We start from the raw sequence: 19,245 nt of genomic DNA on the forward strand, positions 1-19,245 counted from the left end.
ACCTCAAATATCTGACTGAACAATGCAAACGTCATGACACTACTGAGATGACTGACTTTAGTTTAATCAGAGAGTCATTGAGAAATTTGCTGGCCAGAAAGAAAGGAGAGCAAAATGTATGTTTTAGTCAACATGCTAGTCTGTTGTGGCTGTTTTCTTTTGTTTTTCATTTCCTCATTCAATTATATGTGGGAAGTGAATGTGTAAAAAGTGAAGACACTGTTTTCTCTTCCATGCTCATCTCTATATACCCTATTCATTAACAAAATGAATTCTTATTTCTGTGCCATAGTTATTATATTGATAAATAATAGATAGTTAGCTAATCTGTGTGCTCTGTATATGTGCATTTCTGAAATGCATAGCATGTACAAATCAATTTAAATTGTAATGTAGATGCATTTTCTGTGAAGCTGCTTTGATATAAATCATAAATTTTGTAATGATATGAAAAGCGCTATACAAATAAATCTGAATTGATTTTATTTTAATGCTTGAATTTAGTAAACATGCATCTGGATACTTTTTTTCCCTATTATTTTGTTGTTTTGGATTAAAAAGTGGGATGCATTGTGAAGAGTGGACCCTTACACTGACATGTATGCGGGTGTTTCTTGGTTTCGTCCGATCTGATCTGAACGATAGGAGATGAAAGAGGAGTACTGCGGTTATTTTGTTCATGTTTAAATAGCCAGTGTTTCAGCATTTCATTTAACCCTTTCCTCTCTGGTGTATTTATTGCAAAAACAAGTTCAGAACATGAATCTTGAGTGTTTTAGCTCTCAAATGGTGCATAGTTTGTGATAGTTGATTGAATATTTTGTATAAAACAAAAGTAAATAAAAGTACAGGCGTGTCTGTAAAGTTCACTTCCGTAGATGTACATTATCCCTTACATAAAATAAAGGACGTGCTCTCTCTGTTGAGAGACCCTGAAAATCCCTGAAATAACTCTGAGCAATAAAGCCAGAGTTGAACAGTATTTTTAAATGTATTGTCATAGACTATGTGGACTCTTCATGTCAGATTCTTACATTAAATCAATAAATTCAGAATAAAAAGACGCTATATGGCTATTACCAATCAAATCAACAGAACCCCTGAATCGACTCGCTGATTCGATATGCTCCAAAGCTTCATGAAGCAGTGTTTTGAAATCGGTTATCACTATACAAGTCGTTATTTCGGGTTTTTTTGGCGCCCCAAAAATACTATCGTCGCTTTATAATATTAATATTGAACTACTGTACTCACATGAACTGATTTAAATGTTTTTAGTACATTAATGGATCTTGAGAGTGTAAATTGCTTTGCTCTCAATGGAGGCCTCACTGAGCCATCGGATTTCAACAAAAATATCTTAATTTGTGTTCTGAAGATGAACGGAGGTCTTACGGGTGTGGAACGGCATGAGGGCGAGTAATAAATTACATTATTTTCATTTTTGGGTGAACTAACCCTTTCATTTAATTACAGTTACTTCCGATGTAATTCCATTAAATACTGTATAGACCAGGGGTGTCCAATCCTGCTCCTGGAGGGCCACTGTCCTGCAGAGTTTAGCTCCAACCCCAATTAAACACACCTGTACCTGCTAATCAAGGTCTTATTAGGCATATTAGAAACTTTCAGACAGGTGTTGAGGCAAGTAAGAGCTAAACTCTGCAGGGCAGTGGCCCTCCAGGACCGACTTTGGACAGCCCTGGTATAGACTAACAATTCTATGTAAAACAAATGTAATGTAACCTTCTCCCTTTAAAAAGTTCAAGAATAATTTATGCAATTTTATATTATTTATTTGAAAGAATTAAAAGAGTTTCACGTCTATCTTTGTATTGTTCAACTGGTCGAAGTTGATATGGGATTTAGAAAATAAGTAGTAAGTGGTTAGTAATCTAATTACACTGTTGAAGATGTAATTTTTTTTAGAGAAACTTACCAAAAACTGTGCATAAAATATGTTAGGAGATTCATGTTTTAAATATAACAGTTTTAATGTTGAAATATTAATTGATTGAAAAAATTAAAATACATTTTTAAATATTAATCTAAAACCAGGGAACTCAATTTATTTCTGCTATCTCAGTTTAATATTCAGGGAGGGGGAGGAGTGTTTGGGAAACTCGTTTGGAAACAGTATTTAATTGGTTGCCATGGTGTGAATATGTTTGTTTGCTGCTTCTGGAGCTGCTCAGATGTTTGAGCTCACTATTGTGACATCATAGTGGAGATTCCGTTCTGGCAGCTGTAAACTGCAGTTCCGAATCTAGTTTGCTGTTGGTGTGTTAGGTGTGAACAGATCGAAAGACTTTCAAGACTTTCTGCAGATTTCAACGTCAAATATTGAATTTACTTGAAGCATTCAGTGTCCATAATGGCGCTGATTAGCAGTGTATTGAGGCAACTGTTTGAGCGTTTTGCTCACTTCTTGCTCAGAAGGGAGACAACTCAGAGAGCACAGCAGTATGCAGCGCAAGAACTAGCGGCAGAGAAACTTCAAGAGGAGTGTAAGGCCTTCGACTACACTGTCAAGGACAGGAAGTACAGGAAGAGATGCCGCAAGGTACCTGAGAAGGACCCGCTTGGAGAAAGAGAGGAGAAAAAAGAGGAGATCAATAAGGGAGGCAGTCATGAAGATGAGGCTGAAATAACACTCAGCATTGAAAAGATAAAGCAGAGAGGACGTGTACACCCGAAAAAAAGAGAGATGCGCAGTCTGGAAAAGTTTATAGAGGGAGAAAGTGAGCTTAGAGAAGCTGGAGAAAAGAAAAGGAAGAAGAAAAAACGGAAGGAACAAAAGATCACAGAGCCAACGCCACTTCTTGTGGAGGTCAAACCTCTGAATACTACCATCAGATCTTCCTTCTTAACCCCAATAGAGGGAGATCTACCAACGCTTCCGAGTGTCTCCGGACACCTCGTTCTACCAGCCGCTCTCTTCAAACCCCTGCCGCCAGTGAGAAAACCTGATCCAGCACCTGAGGATGTGTTATCCCTCCCATGCTCTCCGCTTCAAGTGGATCCTCCCAAACTGTTGGTGGTTTCTCCATGTCCCGATGAAGTTGTTTCGTTCCAATGCTCTTCATCCGAGATGCTTCCATTGGCGGATCCTCCACGCCCCACTCCAGCACCTGAACTGTTTTTACTCCAATGCTCTTTATCCGATGTGCGTCATCCCAAAGGACTTCCTCCGAGCCCCACTCCTGCACCTGATGAAGTTGTTGCTCTGCGACGTCCTCCCAGCCGGAAGCCTCAGACGTTCACTTCTTCCCTGTCTGAGCCACCTCCACAACTCATGCTGATCGACATAGAGGATGAGGAGAACGAGTATGTGGAGTACACAGAGAAGACCATCCGGGCCAGTGACTTAATCAAGTCTGAACGCCCCCAAACGCCGGAGGCTGAAATCAAACCGAGGAAGATGTTTGCTTGGTTGGAGGAGGACAGCGAGGTGCAGGATGAAACGTGGGCGAGTGAAGCTGTGAAGGTCCAGGCCTTTGAGGAAGAGGAAAGTGACCCCAGCGAAATGGGAGACTCCAAGGCCATACAAGGCCATTCGGATGATGCCTCTCAGCTGGATGAGCTCTTCTGTGCAGCCTCTGCTGACGGTCCCAAGAACGAGACCCAGCACGATGTGAACGTCAAGACAAAGTGCAAAAGAAAAGTGCCACTTGTTCTGTTCACCTGGGCAGAGGAGAAAGCCAAAAAAAAGCAGGAGAAGAAAACAATCAAGGAGAAGGAGCGGAGAGAAAAAGAGTTGCTGCTTGAACGCTACAAGAACGATCCGAAACTGAAGCACTTGAGGATCAATAAGCACAACCGCAACTACAACTCCTCCTAATGCAGATCTTCGTCCCTCTTCACCTTTAACCTTTGTAAATAAAAAAGTCTGCATACTAAAAGTTGAAAGATTCATGTCTCTTCCTGACTATTAAAACATAAAACACGTTTAGGACTATATGAAGTTAATCAATTTGAAGTCATTTGAATAATTGAGCAGCAGAAAGTGAATCATTCAATGCAGTTCACAGGTCAATATTCTCTGAGGTGGATCCTTCCAATCCATCACCAACATGCTCGTCTTTTCATGTTTCTTTTTGGCAACAATATTGTAGTATGTAAATTTTTGCTTAAGTCTCATTCAGAGTAAAAGACTGCACACTTCATGTGATCCTAAATCCATTTGAGAAAGTAAATCCATTTAATTTTTCTAAACAAAGGAGGACTAATACAACTTTTTATATTAAAATCAAAGGAGATGGCAAGTCACTGCCTTAATGAGTTAAATGCTTCATTCAATCGATTCGTTCAAAATAAAAAAAAATTAACTTAGCAAACGACTGTATTTATGAATGGATAGCCTAACGGCCCGTTCTGGATGTGAAATTGTCCCTGCATAATAAAACCAGGGTTCCTACACAATTTTCATTTCAAAATTCCATACTTTTCCAGACTTTTTCCGACCATATTTAACTTGTTCTGATAAATTGTTTTCAAATTCAACTGCTAACAAGTGTTACATTCTAAAGATTTAGTATTGGCGTTTTTGCCTTTTATTAGGATAGGAAAGTAGCTAGACAGGAAGTAAGGTGGGAGAGAGAGGGGGGCGGGATTGGGAAAAGTCCATGAGGCAGGACTCGAACTCGGGTCTCCCGAAGCACAACAGCACTACATGGCGACAGACTTACCCACAATGCTATCGGCACCGACAAGTCTGTTACACTCTGAGTCAAAACCTGTATGTAGGCTATCTAATATTTAGAAATCCTATATTAAAATATTGCCTTTTGTGACCTTAACGATCAAAATGCTAAATCAGTCACAATTTTTTTAAAGGGTTATTAATTTACCCAAAAATGAAATTTCTATCATAATTTACTTACCCTCATGTTATTCTAAACTAATAAGACTTTTGTTAATCTTGGAAATCTTGGACACATGAAGATATTTAAAGGATTAGTTCACCTTAAAACGAAAATGTCCTAATCATTTACTCACCCCAATGCCATCCAAAATGGCAACCAACCCAGTTGGTTGCTCAAAAACTTAATTTATCTTTCACTGAAGAAAGTAAGGCATGGATATCTTGGATGGCACTGAGGTGAGTAAATGATTAGGACATTTTCATTTTGGGGTGAACTAGTCCTTTAATAAAGGAACTAAAATCTCTCAGATTTAAAATATAAAAAATATTAATATAATAAAGTCTTATGGTTTTGAAAGACATGGGGGTGAATAAATGACAAATTTTCATTTTGGGTGTACTATTCCTTTAAGAACTCCACCATCGACTCCACCATGTTTTATCCTCAAACCCAACTTGCTTTCTCAAACTACAAAGTGCTGTGTTAACCACTGTTGAACTGTGAAAAGGAAGGAACACACAGGTCTGACCTTTACTGCCATAGCTAGGCTACAAGTTTTTCATTCATTGAAAAAAACGATTGTGTATATATTTATTATATACATTTAGAAATTATTAATTTTATATTTAGAAAATGAAATAGGGACAATAGTCTGGAAACATAAATATTTTTTCCATACTTTTCCAGACCTGGAAATTACTCAAATCAAATTCCATACTTTTCCAAACCCCGTAGGAACCCTGTAAAACGTGCTATATCATAGTATGTTTTCCTTCTAAAATGTTCCATATCCACCCAAAACAATCTTTATGTAGGCTATAGGCTACACAATTACAAAAAAGGACAACATTTTCTGTTGAACAAAAATCACAGGAATAATCAATATTTAATGATATCTCTTTTGGCATGTAGAGCAAAGACCTTCCATTCCCCTTAGCAATGCACATAAAAATAATTGAGTCAGACGACACTCACTCTTATATATCTGTAGCTAACCAATATAATGTATAATATAACCTTGATTCTTTTCCAAAGAAGATGGCTTGTGCCAATAAATATCGCTGTACACCAGACAAAGCAGACACTTATTTTTCACTATGTTTTGAACATGACAGTTTTAATAATACAGGCTTGTTGTAAATGTAATTGTATTATATATTTGTATTTGAATATTTGATTGAATGTGTTATTTGCAAAGGCTGGTATCACTGGGATTGCACGAGCAAACCAAACTTTGATTTGTCTGGGATCCCAAGGCCCTGTGTAAAGTGTGTTAATGTGTGTGTTTAAATAAAAGTGTTTTTGTTAATTGTATGTCGTATATGTCATGACTTCTCGTTTGAGAATAAAACTTTTAAAACTCTTTATTCAAAAGGAAACTACTCATTATTTACTTTTATCTGTAATATTTACGGTAAAATGTGCAAATTACTATATGGTCTATTATTTTAGCCACTAAATAAATGTCATTAAAATGTGAACATTTAATTAACCACCGGGTGTCACACATTCCCTTTAGTTTTGACACTGCCCACTAGGGGGAGGAGCCCAGTAGAAGAATTTAGAGTACCGTTTCCATGATAACGCCATTTCAAAACGGTTTTCACAGGATGAATTTTGAGTTTGTAAGCTTTCGAATGATACCTAATTTATGATAATTACTGAAATATATGATACGATAAAAAGGCGATCAAAAAAAGAGCGACAGGTGTCCCGCAAGCAAAAAAAAGAAGAAGCTGGCGCTGTGTTCAGCACCTCCAGCATCCACACTGAGCTTCACAGAGGATGTAAACTGTAGTTTGTGGTCCACTCCTCTTTCTGTAGTTGATCAAGAAGCTCTGCAGTTCCTGTGTCACTCCTGCTTACCCTATATAAATAATCAAAACCGTTTATCTACTAGGGGTGGTTAATCTGTCTGATTTCCCGATTCGATTCGATTGCGATTATTGAAGTCCCGATTCGATTACAGTCGATTTTCGATTATTAACGATTCTCGATTAGCGATTATTGATTTTCCATTTCACAACAGTAAACGAAAATACACTACAAGTGATTGCAGTATAAAAAAAAAGTCAGCTACTGAATTACTTAACTCTTTTATTGAGTAACAACAACTCAAAGCACTTGTCGTGTAGTGATGTGTAGTTACACAGAAATGAATACATCACATTGTGTTGTGACTCATCAAGTTGAACAAAACAATAACAAATAAATGAAAGGCTTATTTCCTTTAGGAAGTAGATCAGAACCAACATACTGTAGAAATTGGACAATTTTCTTCTAGAAAGACAACGTGTTCAGGTGGAGGAAGACTGCAGGTTGCAGTCGAAACATGTCAAGGTAAAGAAGAAGTTTTTTCTCCACCTAAACACCTTGTCTTTCTAGAAGAAAATTGTCAAATTTAATCATTAAGAAGACAAAATGAAAATTTTTGAACAACTTACTGTAGCTTCAGTTTATATACTGTACTGTAGAACACAGTGACAAAATGTCAAGAGTGATGGATGCGGTACGCGCGTGAGGGGGGCGGGAGCGCGTGGACCGCTCGAGCTCCTCTCGTTCGTTTCCTGACGTGAGAAAGACAAAAGGGGAAAAAACGACAGAAGAAAAACGAGTTCGTGTCGGAGGAGTGTCGAGGCCCGTTCGGTTCCGTGAGCGGGAGCCGCGGGTCGGTGCAGCGGAGTGGCGGTGTGTTTCCAGCATCAGTCCGGCTGTGTGTGTGTGTGTGTGTGTGATCCGCTCATCGCGTCCTCAGGATCGCCTTTATTCCCGCGAATGTGCGCGTCGATGTGTGTCGCGCTCGCTCATCTGAAGCGCTCATAAATCTGCGGATTGAAGGCGTTTATTCGGTGTTTGTGCGCGAATCTGAGCCGTGCTAACGCGCTAATGCTAATGTGCCTGAGCTCCAGAGGAGGCGAGGCGGGAGGATTTCTAGAGTGTTCCCTCAGAATCATCTCAGCATTAACGACAGATTTACATTCATCTAATGAACACACACACACACACGGTGGTAGTGTCAGGTTTAGATAAATAAAAAAAAATCGATTTTTGAAAATTTAATTCTCGATTCATACTCGTCCATAACATACTCGCGATTAATCGATAATCGATTTTTTTCACCACCCCTATTATCTACCCTATCCTAACAATATAATCCAAGCCATGAATGCTGTGATTCAGATAAGTGTAATGTCACTGGCCACCTGTTCACTGTAAACAGGGATGGCACTCAATGTCGTCTAAACTGGAACGATCTGCCGCAGCATCACTCACCAGCTAATCAACTGACGGCACCGTTACACACAACACAGTCTTCAGGAACACAAAACTTCAAACTTTTCCGTGGTTTTATCTCTGAATGTTTGCTATCTCTTGCCTGTAGACAGCTCTCTAGGGAAGATCAGGCTGCACAAGATGTCGTAGAGCGTCACCCCCACTGACCAAACAGTAGCCGGTCCTGCATGATAGTATTATGCTGATCAAACCACTCAGGAGGGGCGTATTCAAGAGTGCCCGAGAGACCCAAGAAGACCAGAAACATCCATTGAAAAAGTTCCACTCCAAACTAATTATCTTTGTTTGATCATCAAAAGATCACAAACATCCACAGAGAGCAAACCAACCTGCAAAGGATGTGTTGGCCGAGTCCTTTAGCAGATCTCCACAACCAAAGTCCAGCAGCTTGATGTCATGGGAAGCTGTGGAAATCAGCAGGTTCTCTGGCTTGACGTCCCGGTGCAGGACTGATCCTGCACCAGCACTTTCTTGGCCAAGCTCTCATCCAGACAGCCGTTCTCCTCGCAGAAACTCTGCAGATCTTGGCAGGGAACTGCCTGTTGCAGGATCATGCCGTAGTCTGTGTGTCGCTCAAACCACTCCACAAGCTGCAGGACGTTGGGGCAGGCAGGAGCCGAATTGACCCAGATCATCAATGCCACCTCCAGCGGCAGCAGACCATCCTGCAGGGACAAATGCTCTATTATACCGAGACGGATGAAAACATTCACTCTAAAAACATTTACTATGATTCACTCAATTTTTTTGGTGAAACATTTTTACACTAATAAAATTGAGTAAAACGCAGTCACAGAAATAAAAATGATAAGCGTAAATCAAATATTTAAACAAGTTTAAAATTATATTGCTCAAAACTGAATCATGAATTCCAAATTTTCCGAATCGCTCACAAAATCATGTTTTTGCATGTCCGCGCTGTTTTCTCCTTTGCTCTTGTTTCCACATTCTCTGCTTGCGGTTTCAAATGTTGCAGTTCAAGTTTCATGTAAATTAGGGGCGGGTCTTAGCAAACACCATTGGTCCACTAGCTCTAGATTGACAGCTCATCCTCAAGCCAATAAATTGAAGAGGGAAGTTTACGTCACTCCAATGCGACTCATGCCGCAGTTCAGCCAGCCGCTGTTGAGCTACGAGTAACGCGTTCTATATCTGCAAGGAAATACATTATTGTATTGTTATGAATATAATTTAAGGACTCTATTCTTTTGTATGATAGACGTTTTAGGGGGGTTTCCTCACAATTAAAGCAGTAAAATGTACATGATCACGACTGGGTGCATTCTGACGCTTGGCTGTGAGCGAAACACGTTCACTATAGGCCCAGAGATGCACGGATGGGCTTTTATTTTATCCGCAACCGCATCACAAAATCCGTCGGCCCCAACGTTTTTTGACCAAAGTTCAAAGCCGCACCCGCCCGCCATCCGCTGATTGTAGAAAGCCTTGTTGGGCGATGCAAGGCGATGCTGACGCGAGCAATCGTAATGCAATGGACTGGCCTACATTAAACCTTTAACTAAAATAGTTATTGAGCTGTTTACACTGTCATATACAATAAAAGAGCCTGCACAGCGACAGGAAATGAAAATTAACGCAAAAAACCTGCCTACCTTAGCCTATAGAGCATTTGACTAAAGGAGCTCATGAACCGCTCACCGGTAAAACGGCGTGCGCTCAAATCCCGCTCCAACGTGACATTTCTTTGTAGGCTACTGTAGCCTATTTACTTGTTTAGTTTCATATGTTTAAATATTATAATGTTATTTTTTCATTTCATTTAGCCTACGTTGATTATGAAATATGATTATTATATATGTATATGCCTTACATGTCTAATTAATGGGCAAAGTTTTCCGACTATTTTTTCGTTTTCTGCTGTGGATGTTATTGAATTGGTAGAAGTTTAGCTATTGCGTTCTCTCTTTTAAATGGCTATTCCCCGAGATACTACAATGACTGGCTGTTTTAAGATATAACTAATATCGAAACAAAGCAGGCAGTATGTACGAGATGTTTAGGCCTCCATACTGACAGCTGGGCTCCTCGCAGGTTTGCTTAGTGGCCTACCACGCGCTGCAACAATATTTAGCAATGTAGACCTATATGTTTTTTTTTATTTTTATTAATTTGAATGGTTGAACCACCCGTCCGAATTTAAAATATTAAAATAAAATTTTTCGTCACGTCATCCGCCCGATCCGCGGAGTCCGCGGCCATGCCGCGCATCTCTAAGGCCCAATGTTTGTGCAAGGAAATATATTTGTTTACAATCATGAATATATTATTAAATATATAAATTTACACAATCAACATTTTAGAGAGGTTAATCATGACCCCAAATAGTTGGTTAGTGCCACTCTCATTCCAAAGAAATATTTTTTCACAGCCAGTGGTGGAATGTAACCACATATGAATAAGAAACATTATCGCATCTATAAAACACATCAAAACTCCACGAAGCACAACGAGAACCCGTAGCCAATTAAAACACGTATTTAATTTCATATGTTCAAATATTATAATGTTTTTTTATTTATTTAATCTACGTTGATTATGAAAGTGAACAGGATAAGATGCGCAATGTGTCAGAACTGATTTTGACAACAAGTTTTGTTTTGTTGAAAGCCTTTCTTTTCAGTGAATTTCGTTTTAAATAAATTGTATCTTAATTTTAATCAATGTTTTATCAACCATTTGCCTGGATTTAATAAACAATAAGCAAATATAGCAGAGTAAGCCGACAATGACATGGAGGCGCCAGCGCTGTGTGAACAACGGCTTAAATGAACGAATAGGCTTTTTTTTTTTAGTTGGAAGCAGTCCTAGCTACTTATTTCAGATAGCCTATATTCGAACCAGCGCATGTCACAAAGGGCTTTCTGGGTTTAGGGTGCTGCGAGCAGAATGAGCTTCAGAAATGAAAGAAATCTTCAGAAAGTCACTCTCCACTTTGGAGGAAAATGACCACTCTTTCTACGCAAACTGGGCTACAGATGGTAAGCACAATTACATTAACCCAAAACTAAATTAATTAAACTTTTTTTAATTATTAGAATAGACATTAATAGAATAAATTGTCATGCAACTACTTTTAATTCTCATAAAGTACATTTCAAATCAGGTACTCTTTTACTTAAGTAGGGTTGTCATGGTGTACTTCTACTTTTACTAAAGTCAATATGTCTCTGGTTATTTGTAGCCTATTAGGCATACTACTTCCACCACTGGTGATAGAGAACGCATTATAGGCTAGCTCAAAAACGGCTGCTGGATGGCCAGTCAAGCGTCAGTAAGTGATAATGTTCATTTTACTGCTTTAATTGTGAGGAAACCCCCCTAAAACGTCTATCATACAAAAGAATAGAGTCCTAAGATTATATTCATAACAATACAATAATGTATTTCCTTGCAGATATAGAACGCGTTACTCGTAGCTCAACAGCGGCTGGCTGAACTGCGGCATGAGTCGCATTGGAGTGACGTAAACTTCCCTCTTCAATTTATTGGCTTGAGGATGAGCTGTCAATCTAGAGCTAGTGGACCAATGGTGTTTGCTAAGACCCGCCCCTAATTTACATGAAACTTGAACTGCAACATTTGAAACTGCAAGCAGAGAATGTGGAAACAAGAGCAAAGGAGAAAACAGCACGGACATGCAAAAAATTTAAATAAGAGCAGAAAACATGATTTTGTGAGCGATTCGGAAAATTTGGAATTCATGATTCAGTTTTGAGCAATATAATTTTAAACTTGTTTAAATATTTGATTTACGCTTATTATTTTTATTTCTGTGACTGCGTTGTTTGTGATTCTGGTTAACTTTGCATTGATTTTTCAGTTTTGTGCGTTATATTTTTACATGTGCTTTTATAATTTTGATTCATGCTTATTTTTTTTTTTTGCGTGACTGCAATAAATTTGGCGGGAAACTGATCCCATACAATACAGTATATATTACAGTTTTGACATGTATACAATATTTTACAACATATTTACAACATTTAAACTCATGTAACAAACATTTTTGAAGTAAAAATTAAACATTTAAAAGTAATTCAAGTGTAATCAACCTGTCTGTTATCCAATTTCCACCGTATCAGCACCGTTTCTCGAGCCTGAGATGGACTCGCGCTCAGCGGGTGGACTTTGAACTTGAGACCGCCGTCCTGCATTTCACTCGTAGCTCAAAGATGCTGCAACGCGCCTGACTCCATAACCTGCCAATAAACAAACAGTGCACAGTTTTAAGAACATTTTATCATCCAAATTAATTATATTCATTATCTTAAGGAATAAAGTCGTGTGTTTTGAGCAAGGAGTTAAGCACCAGGGGCTTCAAAGACAGATGCAGCACTCGTTTACTCACATTGCGTCACTGTATGTTGTTTTGCATTAAATAAAAATATTTTAACCTCAGTAATGATTTTATAGATAAAATAAAACACACAAACCTGAATTTCACAGAAGAAATGTTCCAATTCTGCGACGCTGAGGAGAAGAAACTTCTCTGGAGACTGAGAATTCAAAAAGCAGCGCTCAATCAACCGTCGAACCGTCGTCACGTCAAGGGGCGGGGGAGGGGTGCAGTGTTATAATCGAGTAAACGTACTAAATTTCTTCAGTGCTTGTTAAATATTAATAATTTGAATTAAGTAATATTTGTGGTTCTTGAAACAGAACGATTTAATTCTCCCTTCTCAAATATTTTGATAGAAATTTCACAAATATATTAAGTATATTTGAAATAAATAATTGGTTATTCGAACAATTCTTTTAGTGAAAAAAACTTAAATATAACTGTAAATTTGAGACAAAATTAACTGTTGGATTTTTAGTCAATTATTTTGGTATGTTCAACTCAAAATATCAAATAAATTATATTTAGAAATTTTATTAAGTTAATAAAGTTAATTACTGTGATATTTACTAAGCCACCGGATTATTTTTTTGAGTGTTGATGGCAACCTGTAGACAGATAAACCACAGTAAATCACACCTGCCTAATTGTGACAGATGACATTTACTGATTTATCATTTATAAATACATTTATAAAGGCTGTCTGAACAAAGGAGGGAAGAAAGTGTCTTACTGGCAGTCCGTCAGACATGCAGATCCCAGCCGAATCCGCCTCGTCCCAGCAACGGGCCGATCACATATGCTTCTGCAAAATATATGATCAAAGAAATGTCCTTAAGAGAAAACATGTTGCAGTATCTAAAGCTGTAAAGGGACATTACTTTAATGCAGCTCTTACATTAAACAGCTGAAGAACATTTTAATGACAAATCATTTAATAATTGAGCCATACCTTTTTTTTAATACAAGCATATTCTGACCTGTGCAAGAGCGTTTCGCAGGTCGTCCATCATCTGGTCCCTCCTGGCTGCTGCTCTGCCTCTTCCTCTCAGCTGGACCTGTGGACACAGAAAACAACTCAGAATGCAGTGGGGCTAAATATCCCGGTAGCTCCAACTGACCAGCCGACTGACTGGAACTCTGCTGGATCTGGAGCGGCTTGAGGCTGGAATATTTTGAACATCAAAAACTGTTTTTTTTTTTTTTTTTAATAATATCAATAATCAATGTCAGTGGTTCTGGTTACACCAAATTGTTACTTTATGTTTTCAACTTTCTATTTTCAGTGACAAATAATTTATTAACTGAGCCATAACGTTTTCAATAAAAGCTTATTCTGACCTCTGCGAGAGCGTTTCGTAGGTCGTCCATCGTCTGGTCCCTCCTGGCTGCTGCTCTGCCTCTTCCTCTCAGCTGGACCTGTGGACAAAGAAACAACCAACTCAGAAGGCAGTGGGGCTAAATATCCGGAACTCTGCTGGATCTGGAGCGGCTTGCAATACCTGACAACTGGACTTTGCATCGCTGCAGTAAACATATTCACACACACTTTTTCTTCATATTCCCCACTCTCGGTCTACTGTATGTCAATTGCCCTGTTATGTTATGACATGTGTTACTGTTGATCTCTGGCACTTTATGAAAATGCACTGTCGATTGATGCACTTATGTAATCTCGTTGTACTAACAATGACAATAAATTATATTATTATTATTGAGGCTGGAATATTTCAAACATCAAAAACTTTTTTTTTTTTTTAAATAAATAATATCAGTAGGCTAATCAATGTCAGTGGTTCTGGTTACATCAAATTGTTACTTTCTATTTTCACTGACAAATAAAATAAGTTTCTTCACATTAATTTAGTCAATCACATCATACCGTAACATACCAAAAAACAATTAAAAAACTCTCACCTACTCTTTCACCTAACGTTATGTGAGCCATCAACATCGTCCTCGAACCTGCAATAGAAACAATACAAAATGCAATACAAAAAAGAGAGTAAAATTGAACTCTCCTCAGAAATACTCCTCCCAACAAAGAAAATTAAATAATAATAAACAACAACAACAACAACAACTCAAAACTCCGTTTAAAATAAGAAAAGAACAATAAAAAAATATCCCCAGAAATAATTCAAATCAAACTATGTAACGATCTTCCGATCTCCTTCTATAACAAAAGTCTCCTCTTGGAAATCCTCAGAAAAATCTTCAAAATCTCGAGATTCACACAGAAAATATTTTGCAAGTGTCTGAATTTGCCTCGTCTCGAGTGTGTATGTTCAGTCAGAATTCATTACGCCTCGCTACAGTTCTAAAATGCGCTCATATGCACGCAAAAACACGACGTCGCGTGCGTGAGTAACGTACAGCAGCGTGAGTGCACAATCGAATGTCAACACATTTATTGAACAGTAATCTTGACGTTTTCTTCTTTTTTTGTTCTGAACAGTATCATCCGTGGAATGATTTGTGTCATAATTATTCATCATAGCTTATAAGCGATTTGAACAAAACCTCTAACCATTAGACTCTAATGGAACCCATATCTTCTGTCCAAAAAAGGCACAAAAAGGAATAAATCAGGCATCATCTTATTATAAACTCTCAGAGATTAATTAAATTTGCCCCTTCCCCCATAGTAACCTTAAGGCCAATCAGCGTTCAGTATCACAAATACCTCATCACCCTGGTTAGTAGCAGAGTGGTGAAGAAATTTTAATTAATTGAAGGATCCCAAAACAAGACCAAATTGAAAAGCCCATATGATTTTACTAATGAAGGAATGGATGATGACGTTCATCATGTATTTACAATGAAGCACCATCTTTCTCAGTGTTTCTGAACAGATTATTAACAGTTTAATTGATCTGCAATGTCATGTCGATTCAACTGTAATAACGGAGGTAGAAGCGTTAGGAATAATATGGTAATAATAATTTAGAAAAACATTATATGAATAAAATAAAACTTCAAAACTTTCCGTGATTGACGTTTGTTCTGTAATATAACTTATCACATGCATAATTAACAGGTTTTCATGCTTGTGTGCAATTTTGGAAACTCAAGACTCTCAAGGTAAAACAGAAACATATATATCTGACTATTTCGCCAATAAGCATCAAAATGTTATATATTTTTATAATTCAATATCGTCGCGTTGGCTTCATGGTTTGATTCTATTACGTCATTCGAAATGCTTCATGGGATGCGTAGTTCATGGCCTCATAAAAGACGGTAACGTTAGTCTTTTTACATTTGAGTACTTCTCAGATTTTACTGTTTTTCTAAATAATGTTCGTTATGTTGTGATTAATCTGTGATCTGGTTTATTTTTATAATGGCTCTTAGACCATTTTACCGGGGTTAAAAAAGATCCTAACTGAAAAAAAATGAATGGGAAAATACTTCCGGAATAAAGGAAAAAGTGGCCGATTACAGTAGCGCTCCATTCCTACAAATCCCGCCTTGGACCTAATCTCTCTTTTCAATGATTGGTGGACGCTCCTTACAGACAGCTTTCAATTGGGCAGCTTAGAAGCCATTCATGCAGGCGGTCCAATCATCGAACACATTGATTAGATGAAGGGCGGGACTTAACGGAAAACGGTGGGCTTGTACAGAAGCAGCAGTGTGTGTGTCTGCAGGTGTCAACAACAAAATATCTAAACACTCCCTCATTAGCACATAACATTTAGGATTTGATTTTTCATAGTTCTAGCCAGAAAAAGGACCAGTATGTTAAGACGAATATTACAGATGGTGAGTGAAATACACACAGACACCCATTCAGTTGCATGTGATTTGTAGCTCGTCGGGCCTGTCACTGAATGATGGCCTTGTGCAAGATTGATTAAAATGGCTTTTCGCTTGTGGTTACTTAACGACAGTTTCAACTCGCGACTGGAGACGATCTATTTTGTTCTTGAGGAACAGTGAATATTCTGCTAATGTCATTATGAGTGAATGTTGACAAGGAGACTGAGCTGCTAGCCGGTTAGCAGGCTACATAGCTTTGTAAAATTACTTATTCATAAGTCGTTTTATGATTAACGACAAGCAGTGACAATGTGTCAGCTTTGTTAATATTGTCCAAAAGACGTGTTCCGTTGAAATAGCTGGTGTGAATGTATTTTTCAGTCATCTGTCAAGCTGTGACTCACACTAGATGATTTCCCCATTAATAGAAATGTCTGACCCCATTTCTTAAGTTATACAGCAGCGGACAGTCTTTGAATATTTAATTTCTGCTTGATAATAATCCTGTAAGATACTATGGATCTACCATAGGTTTTTGGTCTAGCATTTTTTTTTGTATACCTTTCATTTGTAATGTTTTAGAAAGTCTTTTATGTTCACCAAGGCTGCATGTATTTGATCAAAAATACTGTAAAAACAGTAATATTTTGAAATATTATTACAATTTCAAGTAGCTCTGTTTAATGTGTTATTATATTTTAAAATGTAATTTATTCATGTGATGGCAAAGCTGAATTTTCAGCATCATTACTACAGTCTTCAGTGTCACATGATCCTTCAGAAATCAGTCTAATATGCTGATTCGGTGATCAAGACATTTATTATTATTATCATACCGTACATTATTTTAAGGGAAACACGTTGCAAATAACAGCATTCATTTAAAATGGAACCTTATTAACAATTTAAATGTCTTTAATGCCACCTTTGATCTATTTAATGCATGAGAAGTATTAAGTTGCTGAATAAATTTAATTCAAAAAGTTATTATAAGTATTTATGCATCTTGGTAGCATTTGCTGCACTGTCTTTATTTAAAAGTTAATATATATTTTAAATGATTGCAAAACAGTATTTGTGACTGAATTACAGTAAATGACTGCATTATAGTAATGAGAATTGGGGGATAAAATCTTTCTATTTGTCCTTAAAATAATATCATAGTAGTGCAAACAGTTCTAAGGATCTTCATAGTAGATTATATCAAAATAAAATTATGCAAAGTAAAGTCTTTTTCACTTTGATTTAGGGGTGTTACATACACATTTTTGACAGTCTTTGAGGATTAGAAAGTCCTGTTTATATGACATATGTTTTATATACTAGTAAAAGATTTTTTACTCCAAGCCAATGTGTTACGTGGTGTCAAAGGTTTTCTCTGTCAGAAGTGAAAGGGAAACTGAAAGTAAAGTCTAATGTTGATTAAACAGTAGTTTTCAGCCACTTGTATCCCTGTGACATCTTGTGATCTGACAGTAAGCACATATGAAATGTCAAGGGCATATCAATGTTAGAGAACAGTATTGTTTGACATTATACTGCTCTCGGTTGCCAAGATCGAGGGAAACATTAAACGACCCTCTTGCTGAGAATACCGTTTCAGCCCGATGCATGTCCTCGGATGATTGACAGCCAAGCACATCCCAAAAAGTGAACAAAGCGATCTTTGCCTTTACACCTTGTGAATAACATGAAACGAGAAGCACTCCAAACCAGCACTCATTCTTGATCAGCTGCCCAGATACCTGATCAGCTGTGCCAGACATGAATAGTGTGATATAATGAGATGAGTTTCATCGCAGCTGACATCTGATTCAAATCCTTACTTTCTCCTTTTTCTCTGCCCATATCTTTGTGGAAATAGACTCCTGGGAAAGGAGGCTCCCAGAGCTCGGAGTCTGAGCAGCCGTCTGCAGATATGAATAATGAGTCCTCAGAGGTAAGCTGAATTATATGTATAATCCTACCATGTTACTGCCAAATGCCTCATTGCCTTAAAATCTGTTTCTGTCATTTGCTAAAATGATATCAGTGTTGCAGTCAAGTCTTTAGTGATAGTTCTCCCAGAAATGACAGTTCTGCCATCATTTACTCACTAATTTTAGGATTTTCTTTCATAGATTTTCTTTCTTACAAAATGTTCACGCTACTCTTTTCCATACAATGAAATTGAATGTTGACCAGGGGTCGTCACACTTCAGAAATAGTGAAAAAGCACCATAAAATGAATCCATATGACTCAAGACTTACAAAGTCATAATATTGTAGCTTTACGTGAGGAATAGACTTAAATTTAGGTTAAGTTGTTAACTTGTCGCCATCACAGCTCTCATATTTCATTCATATATTAGCATATGTATTCACGTAAAGAGCGTCAATACTTTTTTGTCAGTGATGCCAAATGTTATTGGTATTTGTGTCTTGTAACCAACCACAATGTGCCTAAATGTACAAATTGAAGTCTTTTTGTTGTTGTTTTTTTGTTTTTGGTGGTCACCATTTACTTTCACACAGAACACATTTTTGCATTTCAACAGTGATGTATAAAGTACTCGAAAGCCATACTTGAGTAAAAGTATTGATATTTTGCTAGAAAATTACTTTGGTAAAAGTTAAAGTCTGTGTTTAGAATATTACTTGAGTATAAGTTTTAAAGTATGTGATATTTATTGTACTTAAGTTTAAAAAGTATTTTTTTCATTTTTAAAAGTACTTAAGTATTGAAAGAAAAAGTACAAGTAAATGCAAAATACAAAAGGTTAAAAATTGTTCAGCAAGCAGCAAGATTGTGTTCAGTTTTAACCGTTTCTTACATTTTGTTTTCTTTGAAAAAAAAAATGGCAAACTGGTTATTGTAAGTTTTAAATATAAAAAATACTAATATATGAATTATATCTTGATCATTCATGTTAATTCATAGTACAGTAACTAATGTAAGAGAGGACTTTAAAATGTTAAAAT

General features: G+C 37.3%; 2 protein-coding genes across 2 annotated transcripts in view; both read left to right on the forward strand.

Moving 5' to 3' along the window:
- Window positions 1-524: 524 nt before the first annotated feature.
- Window positions 525-19,245, forward strand: part of LOC307131743 (uncharacterized protein) — a 676,237-nt gene continuing 657,516 nt past the window's right edge. The window contains exon 1 of the mRNA XM_079825581.1: window positions 525-880. The gene's annotated coding sequence lies outside the window, so the exon portion shown is untranslated. The remainder of the gene's footprint in view (window positions 881-19,245) is intronic.
- The window catches only part of eea1 (early endosome antigen 1), a 37,042-nt gene continuing 33,902 nt past the window's right edge, over window positions 16,106-19,245 (forward strand). Inside the window, exons 1-2 of the mRNA XM_079825582.1 lie at window positions 16,106-16,287; window positions 18,149-18,223. Coding sequence (XP_079681708.1) covers window positions 16,264-16,287; window positions 18,149-18,223 — 99 coding nt within the window. The 5' untranslated portion in view covers window positions 16,106-16,263. The remainder of the gene's footprint in view (window positions 16,288-18,148; window positions 18,224-19,245) is intronic.

This window comes from Gobio gobio (genome assembly GCF_949357685.1).
Source record: "Gobio gobio genome assembly, chromosome: 9".
Classification (NCBI taxonomy): domain Eukaryota; kingdom Metazoa; phylum Chordata; class Actinopteri; order Cypriniformes; family Gobionidae; genus Gobio; species Gobio gobio.